The sequence below is a fragment of the Pangasianodon hypophthalmus genome, chromosome 11 (genome assembly GCF_027358585.1).
Source record: "Pangasianodon hypophthalmus isolate fPanHyp1 chromosome 11, fPanHyp1.pri, whole genome shotgun sequence".
Lineage (NCBI taxonomy): Eukaryota > Metazoa > Chordata > Actinopteri > Siluriformes > Pangasiidae > Pangasianodon > Pangasianodon hypophthalmus.
Window position 1 is genome coordinate 4,299,512 of NC_069720.1, and position 21,028 is coordinate 4,320,539.

A 21,028-nucleotide genomic window follows, 5' to 3' on the forward strand; every position below is an offset into this window, starting at 1 on the left:
GCATACCAGTAATGCAAACGGCAATGAAGTTCAATGGAATAAATAGGAATGATGGTGCAGTTAGTTGAGATAAACAGTATACAGGTAGTGGTGAGCAGCATGATGCATGCAATATCACATTTATATCACATTCAGAAATATTATTTTTATAGTTTAACTGCTTATAAGACTCGAAACCACATTCAGAAAATTGCGATTTTTTTTCTTCCAACTATCAGTTTTCAGATTTATTGATTTATTTTGGATATTTTCCTTCTATACTTCTAAAAGTATATACATTTCTGTTTGTTTACATGTTCAAATTTGATATTAGTGAAGAAGAATACAGGGGTGTATTGTGTTAATTAACAAAATGAACTCAGCAAAAATAGTTATGCAAAAATAATATTTTTTGGTTTTTAAAAAGGAAACTTTTTGTACAATAATTTATCAAATGAAATGCAAAAAACAGCTGTAAGTATCTTTTGTCAATTAGAAAACATAACTTCTTATTTACATGACATCCATCTTTATCTGCTTATTATGTATTTATTTAATTTTAATTTAATTAACTGTGACTTCTTTTTTATTGTGTGTGTGTGGAATAATTGAGCCTAATTTAAATTTTTTTTTTTTTAACTTTCTAATACTTCTGTACTTCTTGATTTTACATGTCCTATTACCTTAAAAAAACAACAACAACAACAACAACAAAAACATTTCCATGTCCATTTTCTTTTTCCTGAAATGAACTGAACTGGAGTAGTGGAGTCTGGTGGGAGGGGGCGGGGTTTACAGACCGGAAGTGACATCGCAGGAACAGCAGGAAGGCTCGCGCGCTGATCTGCTTGGGCGGTCAGTAGAAGTTGCTGGTTATTTTGGCACCATGGGGCGGAAAGTTACATTAGCGACTTGCTCCCTGAATCAATGGGCTTTAGATTTTGATGGCAATTTACAAAGAATACTGAAAAGTAAGTTTTGTTTGTAACGTTTACCTTTGGCTCAGAAATGGACGATTTATTGCAGAAGTTATTGCAGAAGTCAAGAGAAGCATTTTGGTGTCTGTTATTAGGGTTGATCTGATTCATTTTTAATTTCACTCCCTAAAACAGGTATTGAGATAGCCAAATCTAAAGGAGCCAAGTACAGACTGGGACCAGAACTGGAAATCTGGTGATTACTTCATCTGTTTGTATTCTCGATTCTGATTGGTCAGAAGATGTAGATTAATTTTGTATAAGAGCAGCTGGGACAATAATTCTTGCACTTGCTCTAATATGTTGTCTTTTCTAAAGTAACATCTTATTCACAGGGACTTGCATGGTGGATGCTTGAATAAATGGTTTGAAATGTGTTTAAATGTTGATATGGTGAAGTTTTCGGTGTTTTCTGTGATGAGACGTTTATTTAGCATTTATAGAAGGAGTCTCCAGTGCCAGAGCTTAGTAACGGTCAGAGGTAAAGCTGTTTCTTTAAGTTTTCCGCCACAGCAACGTCTTCAGACAAGACCTGTGCATTACTGTTTCTCTGTAACATGACAAACTGCAAGAAAAAAAAAAAGTGAAGTGTGTATAGCTGCTATAACGTAAGTGATGACAGGAATGAACTTGTTCTTAGCGGAAGTTCCAAAACAATACAGGTAACACTAAACTGATAAAAAGTATGACTTGTCATTGCTTAATAAATGAAGAATGGCAATCGTTGCCAAATTGCTGTGGTATACAAAGAATAAATCACTTAAGAACATGCTGTTAATGGAAAGTAATCAACTTCAGGGTGGTGACAGTAATTACACTTTGCATCAGGTGACATCATACCACTTTGTCTTTGATTATTTTCCTGTTAAAGCACAGAGCAGACTTTGGCTGAATGAGAGTTAAATTCATTTAAAAACAAAACTATTAATGTAATGTCACGTTCATATCTGGGATCAGTGGGTGTGTCATGCTTTGCTGTTTTGCTTATTGACATTTGTAGGATTTATGTTGACATAATACGTGAGAGTGCGCATAATTAGTTTTTCTGGAAGCATTTAACCCTTTGTTGTGTGCAATTATGCAATTATTCATCATTCAGTAACTAGTAACTGTAAGTACAGAATAATTGGGAGTTGCAGGGGTTAAACCTGGGCCTGGTCTGTCTGTGCCAGTATAAGTCTCCTGTGCTTTTCCATTATCAGTGGCTACGGATGCGCTGATCACTTCTATGAATCCGACACACTTCTGCACAGCTTCCAAGTCCTCAAGGCGCTGCTGGAGTCCCCTGAGACGCAGGATATCGTCTGCGATGTTGGCATGTGAGTGTTAAAACGGCTCACTTATTGTTCTGTTGTAACATTAATTAATTTTTCTATTTCAAGCTTTGTGGTTTTTTTTTTCCTCCACAGGCCTGTTATGCATCACAACGTTCGCTATAACTGCAGAGTCCTGTTCCTGAACAAGTCAGTCTTTGGTATTGACAAATCAAATAAGTATAAGGCGTATTTGTTCAGCACATGATGTAGTTTTAGCTCGATCATGTGGATACATGTCAGTAGAGGCCCAAATAAAGGCGGAATTTGCTTTTGCTTTTGCGACAGGAAGATTTTATTGATCCGGCCTAAGATGCTTTTGGCAAATCATGGCAACAACAGGGAATTTCGCTGGTTTTCTCCATGGAGTAAGCCCAGGTACATGAACAGCATTGTGTACTAATTATTCAAAATTTCTGTAACATTTTGTTAAAGGAAAGCTCCACCCTGAACCACATTAAATACATTTATATGGAAAATATTTGTGATGTGCATAGTGATTCCAGTGCAAGTTTGTTGGTTGAGGTGGCATTTTTATTATTCCCGTGTTAGTGGTTATCTGCTGCTCTGGCGTCACAAGGGACATGTTATTGCTAGTGCACTTAAAGTGGTGTTTAATAAAAAAAAACTTTCACTGATCTCAAACATATTGGATAACGGTCAGATTTTGCTCTTAGCACTTAAATAAGAGAAAGAGCTTCTTTTCTCACTTATCAATTTGCAGCCATGTTGACGTAGTGGAGATGTTTCTGTAAATGTTGGACTTAAATTTCCAGAATGCAATGCAGCTATACGACGCAATCGAGCTGAGTTACGGCAGAGAGTTATTGGCTCGGCTAGTTAGCTGTCTCTGAGACAGTGAGTGTGATGGTGTTGATGGAGGTATTAGCATGAAAGCTGAAGCTTTGGAAGCTGATCTGTTGGAGTGTACAGACGAGGAGGTAAGAGTTCTGGACAGACTAAAGAACTAAAGCGCTGCTGCAGTGCTCTCTTTAAGTAGAGATGAAGTGAAGGCTAAATCCTTCCAGTATTGTGGGGAAACCATTAACTGAAGTGAAAATAGATCAACATGGCGATAAAAGAATTAATGGCAAAGTACAATTTGGAAGCTATCGAAGATCCCACGTTAATCATGAAGATTAATATACAGATTGTTCAGGGTGGATTTTTCCTTTAAGTATGACTTTTTTGCCCCAGTATGAGCAGTGGTACAGTGCCTCATTTTCACAGATATGTTGAGGAGTACTTTTTGCCAAGAATGATCCAGGATGTGACAGGACAGGTAAAACACTCCACCCCAAACATATTTTAACAAAGAAACAAGTTATGGCACACAAAGCTTTTCTCTCCCTGTGTGGGTGTGTGGGAACAGATCTTTTTTTTTTCCCCCACACCTTGGCCTCACATACAAAATGAATGTTTTTGGGTGAATTTAGCATTCCAGAATGATGGCACTTCATTTACAGCTCCTTTTTTTTTTTTAAATAGTGCTTTGAGATTAATCAGTTTCTCACATTTTTATTGAAATGATCAGTTTTCTTTGTGATAATCATTCCGTTTAGGTGACGGTTCCATTTGGTGATGCAGTCCTGTCCACTAAGGACACGTGTATAGGCAGTGAGATCTGTGCTGAACTGTGGAACCCCAGGAGGTACTGCACTATAAATCCACTCAGTGCTAGAGATGGGCATGTTAGGCAAGACTGCTATTCAGAATTTTAAGTTAGAAAAATATTAAAATGACTCAAAAACATCCTATTTCAAGAAACGGATCATGATTTGTTACTTTTTCCATCCACATTAATAAGTAAACGTTTACATCAGTGACATTATAACATAGGGAGTGAGTTATTACTAACTATTCCATTTAATATTTATTTATTACATTTATTTTGTTTATTTTGATGATCATTCGGTTACTTTCTTGATATAATTAAATCAATATTCTTTACATTTTAATCAATTATTGTTATTATTATTATTATTAATCATTCTCAGTGATCTAGGAAGTGTTCGTAACTGTGTTTTGTGATAAACCAGAGTAATATTTATTGGAGTTATAACTTGGCCACTATTATTATGCATTCCCTTTGCGATTTTTTTAATACGGAAAACATAAAAGGCAAACAGAAATTTTAATTACCTATGTGATCGGTGTTGATAAAATGTTCTTTAGTGAACTAACGTCATTCCTATAAAACTAAAATTGATATTTGAAGTTATACGGTGGGTATAAAAAGTTTACACACTCTTGTTAAAATGACCAAAATAGATTATGTCAAATCTTTTTACAGCTTTAATGTGATTTAGCAACCAACAAAATTCAAGTGACAAACAAAAAGAAATGTTTTAAGGGAGGAAAAAAGAAAAGGAAAAAAAATTAAGCAATTGATCAATCGCATTCAAAATCATGTTATCAAGTTATTATCATACAGCTGTCATCAATGAAGTGATTCTGATTAATTCCAAATAAACATCAGATGTTTCTGTAGGATGTTTCGTAAATCTTCTTGGTTTCGAGACAGATTATCATCCAAAGAACACCATATCCATGGTGAAGCATGGTGGTGGAAGCATCACACAATGGGCCTGCTTCTCTTCAGCTGGAACTCGGGCTGTAGTCAAGATAGACGGAATCATGGGAATCAGATGGAAAATATGCCAAGTTGGTAGACTTTTATCCAAAAAGACAAAGAGTGCTGTATTACAGGCAAAGCATACTTTAACAAAATATTAGTTAAGGTCTTAAACTTTTCTATTGTTTTTTACTTGAATTTTGTTGGTTGCGATATCACATTATACATGGAAAAAGATCTGACATGATTTATCCTGGTTTATTATTATTATTATTATTTTATTTTACATTACAAAATTTGCAATTTAACAGGGTGTGTATGCTGTATGTATAACAATCAGGCAAAACTTTCACACATTACAAACCTGTATATTTCTCTGTTTTAGCAATTTAACTCTTTTTACAAACTGACTTAAATCAAGTATTGTATGTGAATGTTTACTTGCTTGTCACAACTCAGTAAATAAGCTGGTGAAGGTGAGATTGCATTGACACCCATGCAATTAAGTAGGAACATGTAACTAAGTTTTTCTAGACTGTAATTAAATTAGAACTGTGGAACTGCCTCACAGCTCCACTCAGGATTAATAGAGTAGTGTGGATAGACATGTTGATCAAGACCAAGACCAATATTCAACAAATGTTCCCAAATAACAGACCTTGAGTTCCGTGGTGGTCTAGCAGGCAGGGAACAAACCCAGCCACTGGGAGTGTACTCTCAGTGCCAGTCCCATAACCGGAATCCCCGGAGGGATGTGTCAGGAAGGGCAACCGGCGTAAAATCTTTGCCAAATCAAACATGCGGGCCAATGATCCGCTGTGGCGACCCCTAACAAGAGCAGCCGAAAGAATAAATAATAACAACAATAACAGCATTCCCAAATAACAGACCTTGTCCTATGCTTATTGCACTGTTTACACTTTTTGTAGCCCTGTATAATGACTTATTATCGTCAGTGCTGTATTATCTGTATTATCTTGTACGTAGCACAGAGCTCTGTGATTTGTTATGAACTTGCAACTGTGAGACCATGTACTAATTTGTGTGACCATTTTACAGTCCCCATGTGGACATGGGTTTGGACGGCATTGAGATCTTTACAAACTCGTCTGCCAGCTATCATGAGCTACGCAAGGCTGACCAGAGGGTGAACTTGGTCAAGTCAGCTACCACAAAGGTCAGTTACACACACATTCCTATCTCCTGTCACAGGACAGAGAAAGACTTTGGCCCTGAGACAAAAATAGACACTGTTCTCGATTAACTATTAACTCTCTCTGCATCAACAAGAAATAAAGATATTCTCACCAAATGCTAGTAATAAAGCTATAAGAAGCCAAAATACAAAGTTTGCAGTGTATTATAATGTATTCTTATTACGTTCAGACTGAAGTTAATAATTAATTATGGAATCACCACATTTAGACGATGTTCCGCCAGCTTTTTTTTACTGCGTAGCAAATAAACAAATCACAGATATGAAACAAAACAATTTTTCTTTAATAGCTGAACATTCTGGCTTCGTGAAACATTCCTCAAATAAATTATTTTAATTAATGGCATATTTTTTTCCAGATCAAGCAGCGGAAAAAATTATGGAGTCATTCAATGTTGAGGAAAAAAATTATGGAATCATGAACAGCAACAAAAAAAATCACAATTAGTACTTTGTTGCTCCTCCTCGAGACAAGTTAGTTCCTGTTATCACTTACGTTATAGGAGTTATAAACAGTTGTTCCCTTACCAGCCTCTCTTTTTGTCTTTCTTTAAGTTAATAAGAGAAAAAAATGAGAAACTAGAAAGCACAAAGTCCCCATGGTGGAAAACTTGCTGACACTGGAGACTCCTTCCATAAATATAAAGTATTAAATAGACGGTTACAGAAAGCTTCAACGAGTACAGTGATTAGTTTTCTTTGTTAAATAACTTAATTAGCTCAGTTAGATTATGTGGGGCGTCTGCCGTAACAAGTCCCTGTGAATGAGTTGTTACTATAGAAACGAAAATGTATTAGAACGAGTACGTTAATATAAACCTGCGATTTGAACTACTGTCAGAGCCGCTATCACAGAAAGTTAATCACCTTCTGACCAATCAGATTTGAGAATTCAGCCAGCGCTGTGGTATAAGCACTATTAATTTGATTTTGAAAATGTATTCCTTTATTGCTTTATTGTTGGTGTTTGTTACAGAGTGGAGGGATCTATCTGTTCGCTAATCAGAAAGGCTGTGATGGAGATCGTCTGTACTACGATGGCTGCGCTATGATTGCCATCAACGGAGACATTGTCGCTCAGGGGACACAGTTCTCCCTTGATGAAGTGGTAAGTGTCTTGATTAAAATGTTCTCAGGACATTCTTGCAATTTTGAAATGCTGATGTAATGCTCTTTAAATATTGGCCCATACTGGAGCACATCAGTGTGACGAACATTTGAGTGCAAATTTTGCAAACTTCTTGGCTTGCTGGTTAAGAAGTTAAATGTACTTCTATTTTAAGTAAGATCGAGGAAAGAAATCAGCCTTCTGGGGTATTTTGTGTACAAGATTGAGGGATTGATGGGATACTCAACACAAAGCTTATTTGTAGCAGAATAGACCTGCCATGGCGAGAACTGATGGTAGTCATAGTAAATGATAATAAATAATGTGACTTAAGATGGAAATATTTAAAACTAGAGAACTTTTAATACATTAGAGAAAAAACATGATTCACGATATTTTCTATGTAGACCATAGGTAAGGAATGAGACACTTGGGGATGTGTTGTTATAGGAAAGTAATCAATGACACGTGATATGATTACCCTTTATCACCCTGAACATGATTATTTTCTAATAAAATCAGTTATTTTGTTCCTTTTATATCACAGCAATTAGCCAATATTTAAATTTATTATCTATTAAAGAATAATGTGATATTTTTTATGCAGTGGTAGTTACATTTAATGGAACATCCACGTTTTACGGAACATCTGCAAAACATATGCTTCCTTACAGAAAGCTTCACCATATCAATGATTAAAAACCAATATATTTTCTTAATCTGTATATTAATAGTTTTAGGATTATGCGTCTTGCTCGCCGCTGTTACTATAGAAACGATAACATTAAAATGAGTGAATTTAATACAAACCTGGGATTTGAATTACTGCTGACATTATTGTCAGTGCTGCTGTTATATATATATATATATATATAAAAAAATCAACAGCTACACCTTCACGCAACACCTCCTGACCAATCCGATTAGAGCGTTTCCTTTGGCTCCACCCCCAATGTCAAACCTAGCTGCTTAGCTTTGGGGTCAGTTAGGGAATAGATGAAGGCTTGCTTGTGTTTTCATTCCAATTGTAGTTCTCAAACCAGGCAACAGAGGGCACTAAACATTACAAACTGCTCTTTTAGGTGTTAATTATGGAACTTTGTTCATTATTAGACGTACTACTAATGTTTATACAAAACTTGGCTAGCAGATGTTTTCTTCATCTCTGTTAACTCATTACAGGAAGTTCTCACAGCCACTCTTGACCTTGAGGACGTTCGCAGCTACAGAGGAGAGAGATGTCACCCGCACATGGTAAGGTGCCGTTGGAGACATTGCTGAAAAGTTCACGCTTCACTACCAGATACTTACGTTTTAGACACTGCTGTGTTCTTTTCTTTTTCGCTCTGCAGGAGTACGAACACAAACCATACGAAAGGATCAAGGTCGATTTTTCATTGTCTGACTGCAAAGACACCTTCTTTCCCACTCACCAGGCTGTCGATTGGATCTTTCACACGCCTGAGGAGGAGATTAGGTGCGTCCGAGTTGCCGAAACACTCTTCAAAAATGGAACGTCTAATCATTAAAATAAATAAAAAAATGTCCTGCTACAGTACAGTATTTACCCAGACACCATTTGGCAAGAATAAACATGCTTGAAGTTTTTTTTTTACCATATTTCTGCTTATAATTCAACACTAATAAGAAGTGTTCTGGTGTATGAGATTCCTTTAGATGCAAATCTTCACCTCCTTGCTCATACAGTGAAGTACAAAAGTTTACACACCCCTAGGACACATACCACATTTAGTGTCATTTAGATTTCACAGATGCTCCTTAATTATCAGAAATAACAAAAATGACCAAAAAATGGAAATGATCTAATTTGAAAAGTTCGTGTCTCCTTTTCTGAATGTGCGAAAATACTTTCTAGTAACTTCTTCGCCCACCCTTTGCTTTTTAACGCCTCAAAATGCTTCTAAATGCTTCTTGAAATCTTTGAGCAGCTTTTGGAGGCTTTTATTTAAGGTCTGGAGACTGTAAGGGTCATTGCAGATCGTAAACTCGCTTTTAGTTCTGTACAAACAATTTCCTGTTGATTTTTTCATGTTTTTTTTACCATTGTTGTCTTGTTACAGAATATTTAACTTCCTTATGTTACCCCCCAACCCCTGAAAAAAAGAAAAGTTTTCCCATCCTGCAGTCATGGGGGTTGCAAACTTTTGCACACAACTACATATTACCTAGTAATAATGGTAGCTATTCACTGCCATGCTCCTCCTTTTCCTGCTTTACTTTTGAATCTTCAGAATCTACCACAAAATATGGTATAATTAAAATGTGGTATTCTTTCTCATTTATATAGTATTACATGTATCTCTCTCTCTCTCTCTCTCTCTCTCTCATATATATATATATATATATATATATATATATATATATATATATATATATATATATATATAATTTCATTTTATTATTGTTTTCCCCTCAGTCTTGGTCCTGCATGCTGGCTATGGGACTATTTAAGGAGGAGCGGTCAGGTGAGGATCTTTTGCTGTTTGTGCATGGTGTGTGTGTATGTGTGTGTGTGCGTACATGCCTGTTTCATTCTGTTTCAGAGGTGTTTCATTTATAGAGTTTTTCTTTCTCTCTCTCTCTCTCTCTCTCTCTCTGTGGCTTCAGGCCGGCTTCCTGCTTCCTCTCAGTGGTGGAGTTGATAGCGCCTCTTCATCCTGCATCGTCTACTCCATGTGTGTACTCATCTGTCAGGCAGTCAAAGATGGCAGTAAGTCTTACACACATACAGACGCTAATAGAGGCCAAATTCAGCCCGAAATTCTGTAATGGAATATGAGTTTTTCCATTGTGACAGCTAATAAGTCTTAGCTGTTAATGTACTAAAAGCCTTATAGGCTTAAAGTCTTTAATAAACTAGTTTTGAGTAGTTACGTGTTTCAGTCGTTGCAGGGTTGCATTTCAGGTGCAGACGCATTCACACCTTCTGGCAATTTAGCATACCCAGTTCATCTTCTGAGATTTTTTTTTGGGAGGTGGAAGGAAACAGGAGAACATGGAGGGAGCCCACACGGTCATGTGGAGAACATGCAAAACTCCATACAAACAGTAACTCGAGCTCAGGATTGGACCGGTGGATCCTGGAGATGTGAGGTGGCACCACTACTGCCATCCTGGTTAAATTTACAATTGAGTGCAAAAGTTTGCATCCCCCATAGTTTCCGGGTGGAAGAATGGCAAATGCACCTGTATTTTACAGTTTATACACACAAATTATCCAAGGAATTAAAAATGAAACATGGGTGTATGCTGCAACAAGCCAACAACTGGAGATAGACAGCAAACTCAAAACAGAAAATTTGTTTTAAAAAGTGCCAATATATGGTATTATCTAAAGCAGGGAGTGTATAACATTGGAAAGTCTTATACATAGCAAGAGAACTGGGCAAAGATTAGTCAGGATTTACCAAAATTTTGCACTGCAATTCCAAACTATGTTTAATAAATTACAATTTCTTAACCATTTAACATTTTTTACAAAAGGAAAGAAATCCATACACACACAGACACACTTTCCTTAGAAAAGAGAAATATTTAATTCGGAGAACTTTCATTACTCAAATTACTGATGCACTAGAGTGAGCTGTATCAGTCTTAGTCACGCTGTTTTTTCCAGATGATCAGGTGTTGCAGGATGTTCAGCGCGTGGTGAGCGATGCCTCTTACAGGCCTAAAGATCCGCGGGAGTTGTGTGGACGCCTCTTCACCACCTGCTACATGGGCAGTGAAAATTCCTCAGAAGACACCCGCAACCGAGCGAAAGAGCTGGCTGCTCAAATCGGCAGGTCAGATTTAGTTGTTTTTCAGGCAACACGGTTGTAAAATGTAGACAAGCCCTTTGCATGCTTGGGATTCCTTATGGCAGGTTAAATACCAGAGTGTTCCTAGTCCAAAGCCTGGTTGCCTCTGCCAGGAGGTTATTACTTGACCATCAATAACCAAGCAGAAAAGCTTCATGTTGGAAAACCCAGTTTTATTTTCTCTTATTAACAATAGGCTCATTATGACCAGAGTAGAACAAGTTAAAGAATGAAAAGGTCCTGTGATGATATTGGTTATCACTCGAGTCTAGTTTAACCATCTACTGTTTTACTTTAGTGTTTGCCTACTCTAACACTCCTTCATTACATCATGATTTCTATGGTTTCCAAATATAGAAGGACTGGAACTTAAACCCAGGCATCATGATTGCTGCTAAAAGTTTTTATATGGGGAGTAGGTAAGATTTTGCATTTCTTTCTTCTTATAGCAATCATCTCAACATCAACATTGACATGGCGGTGAAAGGCATGCTGGGAATCTTCTCCATGGTGATGGGCAAGTGGCCTAATTTTCGTGCAAATGGAGGGAGCAGTAGAGAGAACCTGGCTCTGCAGAATGTACAGGTGGGGACCTTTTAATGCAAAATCACCACTTAAGTATCTGTTTTAGTAAAAGCTTATGACTAGACAACATATTACACATATAAAGCTGCACCTTTACCTTTAAGTATAGCATTTGCTAGAACGTAGCAGATTCTTGTGATGCCTGTGGCTTTGCAAATGATCAACCACAAATGTTAAGATGACTGTGAGGGGCTCCGTCAAGGGGAATTGTTGAGGGGAAGTGCACAAGGGATTGCTAAAAACTGCACTAGAAAGAAGCTTATGTAAATCGGATTGTGTCAAATAAAGTGGAATTAGGCTTAAACTGTTCGATTCAGTTCATTTCTCAGTACATGTTCAATAAAGATTAGGTATTTGTTCAAATGTGACAGTTTTCAAAATATGATGATTTAGAGTTTGCGTAGGCAAACAAATTTTAATACTTGTGAGGTTTCTATACCTCACGTAGATAGTAAAGACAAAGATAATTTTTAAAAAAAGATGAAAACTTGAGTAATTCTGGTTTCAAGGAACATTACAGGTTAATACTAATGCACACGTTGTTATATGTTATGTACAGCTAATTCCCAAGGACTTGTACGGTGGACTCTCCACGTAATTTAAGTCTATCAATAAACAGATTTTAAAACAACGGGTTGGCATTTAAACAATAACTAGATATATTCATTGATATGGCAAAGGTTTCTGTAAAAAGATGATTATATTATGATATTTATGGAAGGAGTATCCAGTGTCAGTGCTTTCACGGATGTTCCACAACATTAAATGTAACTATAAATGGATAAAATACCTTATGTGTCATACTTTAGGAAATTAAATTGGAATAATTGGCAAATCGCTGTGGTATAAGAAGAATAAAACACTTCAGGACATCCTGTTATAGGGAAAATAATCAACTTTGGGATATTAACAGTACGTCAGCTTCATGTCTGGCTGCATCACACCAACCTGTCGATGATTAATTTTCCTATAACAACACACCCCATCATGTTTTATTCCTTACTTAAATATTATGATGATTTTGGGAAACTGGCCCTAATGCAGTAGTCGCATAGCAGTTTATCTGAAATGAAATCAATTGTTAAATGAAAGTCTAACTGTTCCTCTTTTTCTTTGTACACTCAGTTATATAATGTTATATCAGTGTTATAAAGCAATACTCAGTTCATATTTAGTGTCAAAAAGTTTCAGTTCTTCATTAAAGCTTAACTGCATTATATTTGCTTGTATGTTGACTGTACTGGAATGTGCTGGAAATGTGCTTTTTTTGTGTGTTTTAAACCCTAAGCCATTAGAAAAGCCCGGGCATATTGTGCTGATTGCTTGTTTCTGCTGAAGAAGTTTGCTTGCAGTGTAACACAGCTTTACCACAGTGTTCACACCCACGCTGGACCGTTTGACACTCTTTACCTCAGTGATCTGGGTGTCCAAGCTGAGTTTCTTCAGTTGTGAAAACACAGCACATTTTATGCAACAACTTACATGGCTAATGTGTGCAGTCTGCCTAATTCTCTTTGCTTTCTAATAAATGTACAAGACTGCTTGTGTATGTGTTTCAGTGTAATCTTAATCACTCCTGAATGACTGCAGTGACGATGATAATATTAATAACTTATTAATAACTTAATTCTCAAATCTGATTGCTGAGTGCTGACAGTAGGTTTACATTAATGCACTCATACTAAGTTATTGTTTCTATAGTAAGAGCTAGAGATGGCACGATACCACTTTTCCGATACTGTTACTGAAACCTTGTGTATCGATACACACTTGATAAAAACTACTAAGCTTTAAATTTTCAATTTTTAACTGAAGCACTTCACGGTTAAAGGCTTTCGCACAAAAATCACTTACATGATTTCACTTAAAAATCACACATTATAAATATAATAAATATAATAAAATATAAGTATGATAAAATTAATCCTAACAAAACAAAGAGTCAAGTCTCTTTATATATAAACATTTCTAGTCTCAAATATATATTTCTTTTCCAAATCAAATTCCAGTCTTTGCCATTTGTTATAGGATCCGATATCCAGTGTTTTCTCCGATATCCGATCCATCGATCCTTTTTTGCTGGTATTGGCCTGATACCAATACAGGATGTCAGATCAGTGCCATCTCTAGTAATAGTCAGTAACCAGGGACCTGTATGGCAGATGCTTCACATAAAGAGATGAAAATAAATCATGTGTAATTGTTGGTAAGGTGCTGATAAGTTTTACAGTGCGAAGACATTTATTTAATATATTTGGAAGGAGTCTCCAGTGTCAGCACTAGGACAGAAGAGTTTGTATTTTCTGGTTTCTCAGTAACATGTACAGTATACAAGTACAAGTTGTATATTTTTGTCTTATTAACTTAATAGGCTGGTGAGGGAACAACGGGTTATAGTGAAATTATAAACAGATAAAATGCATGAGCCGTCATTCAAATTGCTATGGTATAAGACGAATAAAACACTTCTGGAGATGCTGTTATTGGAATATAATCAACTTTTCCACTAATCAAGTGGTAACTTTGGCATCCCACTACACCTGTTTTATTCTTTATTCATATTTGAGTACTTTTATACACAGTGTGTTTGTGTTTTTGAACTTCCAGGCTCGTGTCAGGATGATTTTGGCCTACCTCTTTGCCCAGCTGTATCTGTGGGCTAAAGGGAAACCTGGAGGTCTGCTGGTGCTTGGCTCAGCCAATGTGGATGAGAGGTTTGACTCATCTACACTGCAAAATCACAATTTCATAAGCAATGAGTCATGGATTCATGAAATGGTTTCTGTTCCCATAGTTTGACTGGCTACTTCACTAAATATGACTGCTCCAGTGCCGATATAAACCCCATTGGAGGTGTTAGTAAGATGGACCTGAAGAGCTTCCTGCGTTACTGTGCCGAGCACTTTAAGCTTTCCGCTCTTAAGAGGTGTGTGAATGTCCAATGCATGGATACAGTGCCATATTGCTCTTTCCTGATGTCTTCTATTTTTGCATATTTTTCAGATATAGTTGTTTCATATCCTCAAACAAAATTCAGTAAGACAGACAACCTGTGTAAAATATAAAATACAGATATGTACACAAAATGCGCTGTGTGAAATTGTAATTTCCTCCATTAGTTACTCAGTCAACCATTTAACCAAGTTTAATTGATAACTGGGTTCAATTAGACTAGTCACAGCCATGTGTGGCCTGATTACAAGTGAATTTCATGTAAACATCACTTAATGTATCAGACTGGGAGGGGTTACAAAGCCATTCCTAAGGCTTTGGGACGCCATTATCTCCAAATGATGAAAACCTGGAACAGTTGTGAATCCTCCCATAAGTAGCCAACCTACCAAAATTCCTCCAAGAGTGCACTGATGACTCACCCAGAAAGTCACAAAAGAACCCAGACAAACATATTAGGACCTTCAGGCCTCCCTCGCCTCAGAGAAGACCAGCGTTCATGGTACCACCATTAGAAGGAGACTGGGTATAAATGGCATCCATGGGAAAGCTGCAAGGTAGAAATCGCTGCTAACCAAGAGGAACACAGTGGCTCGTCTCACATTTTGCAAAAACAACTTCATGACCCCTAAGCCATTTGGGATAATGTTCTGTCGACTGATGAGCTGTTAGATCTGGTGAAAAGCTAGCACAGCTTTCCACAATAAGAACATCATACCAACAGTCAAACATGGTGGTGGTAGTGTGATGATGTGGGGATGTGTTGCTGCTTTAGGGCCTGCGCAAATTCCCATAACTGACAGACCATGAATTCTGCTCTCTACCTGAAGGAGAGTGTCTGGTCATCAGTTAGTTAAGCTCAAGCGCAATCAGGTTATGCAGCAAGACAACGATCCGAGGCACAAGAGCGATTCCATCTCTGAATGGCTCAGAAGAAACAAAATTAAGGTTTTGGATTGACCTAGTCAAAGTCCTCACATGAACCCCACTGAGATGCAGTGGCAAGACCTTAAATGGGCAGTTTATGCTCGAAAGCCCTCCAGTGTGGCTGAATTAAAGTAATTCTGCAAATAAAAGAGTGTACCAGAATTCCTCCACAGTAGTGTGAAAGACTGATCTCCAGTTTTCCTAAGCGTTTGGTTGCAGTTGTTGTCGCTAAAGCAGGTACAACTAGTTATTACGTTTATGGGGGCAGTTACTTTTTCACATGGGTGACATATGTGTTGGGTAACCTTTCACCTTCTATATGTTTCCTCATGGTCTCCTTGCCTCATATTACATTTTGCATGAAGGTTTTGAAACCATTTTGTATGAAAATTATGCTAAAATAGAGGAACTGTTTTTCACAGCACTTTACACAACAGCAAAATGCATACTCAGTCGAGCTACACATTGTCAGTGCGTATGAAATACCAAAAAGTGCAAACTAGGTCTAGTGTAACACATTTCTGTGATTTATTTATTTATTTTTTTTTTGCTTGTCTGTCTGCTTGAACCAGCTGAACCAGGTGTGTTAGAGCAAATCAAGCTCAAAAATACGCAACATGGGATCCTCAGGATTTGTACCTCACGCTACAGTGCTATAAACTAGATGATCTGATGCTTGGCCATGCTTTTTTTTTTTTTTTTTTTTTTTTTTTTTTTTTTTTTTTTTTGAGAGTGAAACCTGCAGCATTTTATGATTTCTCAGCCAATCAGATTTGTCCTGTTCTTCTGTCCTGCAGCATCATAGCTGCCCCTCCCACTGCAGAGCTCGAACCCTTGACCGACGGCCACGTGTCTCAGACTGATGAGGTATGGATGAGTCACTCTGAAAGAGACAGGGAGAGAGGATACACGCAATTACAGTAGCCTGGGAGAAATCGAGTGAGCTCCAGAATTGTTGGCACCCTTCAAATGAGTGATAGTTTAAGCTTGAGCATTGGGCGATGCATGCATAGTTTTATTTTAACGCAATATTTTGTGTTTCCTAAGTAATAATTTAGGAGTCTTCTGATGGTCCTCCAGTATGTCTGTAGGTCATGCTTATACCATGACATCTCGATTTATTAACTTCTTGTCTTTCATCTTTCGCACATCATTGTATCACTTCCTTTTTTTTCTACCTGTGTGTGGTTTTGGTGAGCTAATGATATAACCTGTTCCGCATTTAACGGAACCCCTCTCTCTGTGTCTCTCAGGCCGATATGGGGATGACCTATTCGGAGCTGTCGGTGATCGGCAAGCTTAGGAAGATCTCCAAGTGTGGCCCGTACAGCATGTTCTGCAAGCTCATTCACTCATGGAGAGAAAGCTATTCCCCTTCCCAGGTCAGCTCTGTCCTCTACCTAGTCAGTAGGAGAGCACGACTTCTTCACACTGAAACAATCAGGCTCATTTCTAGGTGATATTTTACTGCAAAGAACACCATCTAATCTTACTTTTTAAGCAATTTTTAATTTGAGGAAAAGCTAAAAGTCTTACTAGCCGAGTCTATAATATATTGTGAAGCTCATAAATACGGTCTGGCTACAGAAGCATCTTTTTTCCAGCTTATTTCTCAAAAAAGTCAATTTTTGAAAAGTTAACTCCTCCTGCATGGCAGATTTTTAATATATAGATTGGTGTTGGGTAAAATAGGTGAATACATCTCAAAGGTCACGGCTTTCTACCTAAAACAGACACTCCTGATTTGGGGAGTGGTATATATGAGCTCAGATGTCATAAAATATCATCGTGGTTTTGGATTAATCATTAATTAATCAGGATTCGACAATTACATGGACTCTAGAAACTTTTCTCTGAGAACCTTCATGCTAAGCTAGTAGGCCTTCTAGCTAACTTAACAAATGTTAGTGATGAACAAAATCTTAGAGTTTCACCCTCTCTGGCTGAAAAATCCTACTGCATGCTGTGTCTGGAAGAAGACAGCATGGACTGATACAATATAAGAATAAAAGATTATTGTATTGTGTATTAGCCAGTTATCCCACTAGCATTGGCTGTTTTGTGCTTTATTGTTATCCTGCAGTGCTTTTTTTTTTTTTTTTTTTAAATCACTGAGCTGTTTGCTTATACCACGCTCTGTGCTTTTTCTGCGAAATCGTGAGACGGCGGTAACAAGCTATTGAACTAGCTGGTTAATGCTAGGTAGTGAGCAAGCTAGCTAAAACACAAGGCCTTGTTGAAGCAGAAAGCTTTCTCTTTGTTAATGTATGTGAGCTAGCGTATGTAATGTGTTCAAAATTTCTCCACTGGTTCCAACCGACAGCTTCGAGTGTGAATACTACAGGGCCTTCAGGGTGACTCGGCAGTTCAGGAACTTCATGTTTTATCCTATAAATAATTTATTCTCCTCAGTGAATTAATTTATTTTTTAAAAATCCTACACATTGTAGCCTTAAATAAATAGCTGAGAATATGATCTTATGATAATCTTACTTCTATATCTGTGACAAATGTATGCTAGCACTTAGCTAGCTGACTAGCTACGTTATTAATGATATTAAAGGTGTAGTGATGATAAAAGTAACATGTTCAGGGGTTCTTAAGCTAAAATTTGTCCAGTAAATAGACTAATTTACCAACATAGTCTAACTTAGCTAGCTAATGTTTGCAGAAAAAAAAAACCACTCTGGCTTGCTTTGCTAATGATCAGCCAGACAACTTCTAGTTACAATGAAATAAAACTTTTTTAAGACATTAAATGTATTGCCATGACACTGGGTATTGGGTATTGCTGCCAGTGATGAGTCTGTTCTTATCTTCCATCTCTGCTGATTAGGTGGCTGCAAAAGTGAAGCATTTCTTCAGGATGTACTCGGTCAACAGGCACAAGATGACTACAGTGACTCCGTCGTACCATGCTGAGAGCTACGGCCCGGACGACAACCGCTTTGACCTCCGTCCCTTCCTCTACAACACACGGTGGTCTTGGCAGTTCCGCTGCATTGACCATGAGGTTTGCAATTGTTTTGTGTCCTTTTGTGTCCTGTTCCCTTTATGCTCATTATAAAGATTATAATATTTTGATATTCTAAGCCACAATCTCTCTTTTACAGATTTCCTTAATGGAAGCTGGATATGCAGAATTCATATAAGGTCCTTATCTAATAATCTTCACGATTATTGTTTTAAGATTCTGATCATGTTTCTATTGCTATGTCAAATAATATCCTTTTAAATGCACCATGTAGTATGTTCATTAGTGCTCCTTAATGTTGGAGTTTACTCATATATATTACTGTACCTAGTAATTACCTCAAATTATTGGATATGTTTTAACAAAAAGGAAATAAAGGGGAAAAAATGCTTTGTAACTATTCATTTAAGTTTTCCCTCACAGGAAAGTCTTCAGTCTAGAGGATGCTGGTGAGGGAACAACTGTTTATAGGTGCTCTAATGTAAGACATAACAAGAACCTTGCTTCACAGACGCTCCATTAAAATGTAACGATGAAATGTATCACGTAAAAATGTAATCACTGGCAAATTGCTCTGGTACAAGAGGAATAAAACATTTTCAGATGTGCTGGTAATAAAATAGCAATAACATTGGACTACTGGTTGGAAAGTTGTGAGTTCAAAACCCAGCACTGCCAAGCTGCCCTGCTGGGCCCTTGAGCAAGGCCCTTAACCCTCAACTGATCAGTTGTATAAATGAGATTATTGTGATGAGATTAATGATTAAGACGCTCTGGATAAGGGCGTCTTCCAAATGCCATAAAAATTAATCAGCTTCACCTTTGTGCCAGATCACATCACCATGTTGATGATTTTTCCCATAACGGCATGCCGTGTCATGTTTTATTCCTTACTTTAGTTCCGTTTGTAAGTTATGATCTAATTAACTACAGTTTAGACATTAATAATTTAAGAAAAAAATTCCTTCTTTTGCTTTTTAACTACATTATTGTCTAGCTCCAATGCTAAATAAAAAAAGCCTCATGCACTAAACATGTTTCAGCTGAATAGTGAAACCTATTCCTTAAAATCATGGATTGTGCTGCAGACAGCATGTGGAAGCCCATCCGTCCACATGTATGACTGCCTTATCCTCTAGGAAAAAAGGCAGGTGACTGCATGGGAAGCTTTTCTTTCCAGATCTGAGTTGTCTTTCCTATATGACGAAGTCCTGTTCCCCATACACATACAGGGACACTGACTCAAGAGTCTCATCTGTGTGGAAGCCTGTGCTTTGACATGTGTATCGCACATTAATACGCCAAAGTATTTGTGTTTTGGTCTGTTAACTGTTTGTGCATGCTCCAGGATATAGCAGATTCTGTGGTCACATGTAGCATGTATTCATTGCATGACTGACTGAGTTAAGTGAATTATCTGACTCCAATTTAGAACATTAATGTAACTGATTCCAAACAATAAATGTTTAATTAAATTTCCTTCCCCACTGAGCACTTCATTATAATATACCCAGCTTTATAATATTATATACTATTATAAATTATAAATATATTGTATTATATTTATTATATACTTATATAATAAAGCTTTTCACTAGAAGGTTACACAATGGACTCTTTAATTTATCTCCAAGCATGTACTGTATGAAAAAGTTACTCTACTAGCTTCGGGTGTATGTTATACATGCAAGCAACAGCATTTATATTAGTTGGTTGTCAGAGGTTAATTTAAACATGACTCAGTGCTTAGGAAAGAGATCAGTTAAACAAGCTTATTGTACAATGTAAGAAAACATGCAATAGGTTAAATGTTAAAGGACCAGACAGTAGTTTTTCCCATGAGATCTGATCATAGATTCTCCCAGAACTTAGGAGTTGTTAATAATAATACTAATAATAATAATAATAATAATAATAATAATAATAATAATACATTTAATTAATATAGCACCATTCTCACACCCAAGGCCGCTTTAAATTACAGTCAAGTGCACTATAATAACAAATAATAATAATAATAATAATATATATATGTTGTCTTTTTTTTTTTTTTTTTTTTGACCCATGAGCCTACTTTGAAGTTCCTATGCTGTTATTGATCAGGTAATCAAATGGGAATCAGGCCTGTACTGTTTTAAGAGAGGATGAGATTAAAAACAATACAATGGCTGACCACAGGTGACTTCTCCTGGAGGAACTGTGTTCTAACAGAACAGAACAGAAGGGTGAGATAAGGAGTTAAGGAGAACAATGGCCGAAGCCTAGGATGATTAAAGGGGTGAGACCACAGATTACCCTAATATGCGCCTGTGTGTGTTAGAGCATGTCACCCCTTATATTGTGATTTGAAGTCTCACAAAACAGAATATAAAGTCATATTCTGTAAATGCCATTTCAAGAACTTGTATGTTACTACTGAAATCACTACATTGTCCACAATAAAACGTGCATCAAAATGATACCAAGCATGCCATATAAATATACTGATCTGATATTTAATCAGCTTTAATTCACAAATTTAATTCTCACTCACCCACATTCCTGACTGCATTGTTCTGACTAGTTCAAAACCAAATTTCTGCCATATTCTTAAAATCCACT

At 37.0% G+C, this 21,028-nt stretch overlaps 1 protein-coding gene across 4 annotated transcripts; it reads left to right on the plus strand.

The window, feature by feature from the left end:
- The first annotated feature begins 772 nt into the window (after positions 1-772).
- On the plus strand, positions 773-19,959 carry nadsyn1 (NAD synthetase 1). 4 transcript variants are annotated; one of them, XM_034308572.2, is made up of 21 exons: positions 775-950; positions 1,092-1,152; positions 2,159-2,275; positions 2,366-2,419; positions 2,558-2,647; positions 3,500-3,551; positions 3,832-3,920; positions 5,904-6,021; positions 7,037-7,168; positions 8,351-8,422; positions 8,521-8,645; positions 9,606-9,654; positions 9,797-9,899; positions 10,806-10,974; positions 11,439-11,574; positions 14,182-14,288; positions 14,369-14,500; positions 16,251-16,320; positions 16,707-16,835; positions 18,290-18,466; positions 18,567-19,959. In XM_034308572.2, the coding sequence occupies exons 1-21, from the start codon at positions 866-868 to the stop codon at positions 18,603-18,605; spliced, it is 2,106 nt and encodes a 701-aa protein (XP_034164463.2). In that variant the 5' UTR covers positions 775-865; the 3' UTR covers positions 18,606-19,959. The 4 variants fall into 4 exon arrangements, 3 of the variants coding, with proteins under 3 accessions (XP_053094049.1, XP_026786221.3, XP_034164463.2); XM_053238074.1 differs by lacking the exon at positions 18,567-19,959 and having other exon boundaries at positions 773-950; positions 16,707-16,909; positions 18,290-18,447; XR_004579071.2 differs by lacking the exons at positions 18,290-18,466; positions 18,567-19,959 and adding an exon at positions 16,501-16,540 and having other exon boundaries at positions 774-950; positions 16,251-16,392; positions 16,707-16,830.
- The last annotated feature ends 1,069 nt before the right edge of the window (positions 19,960-21,028 follow it).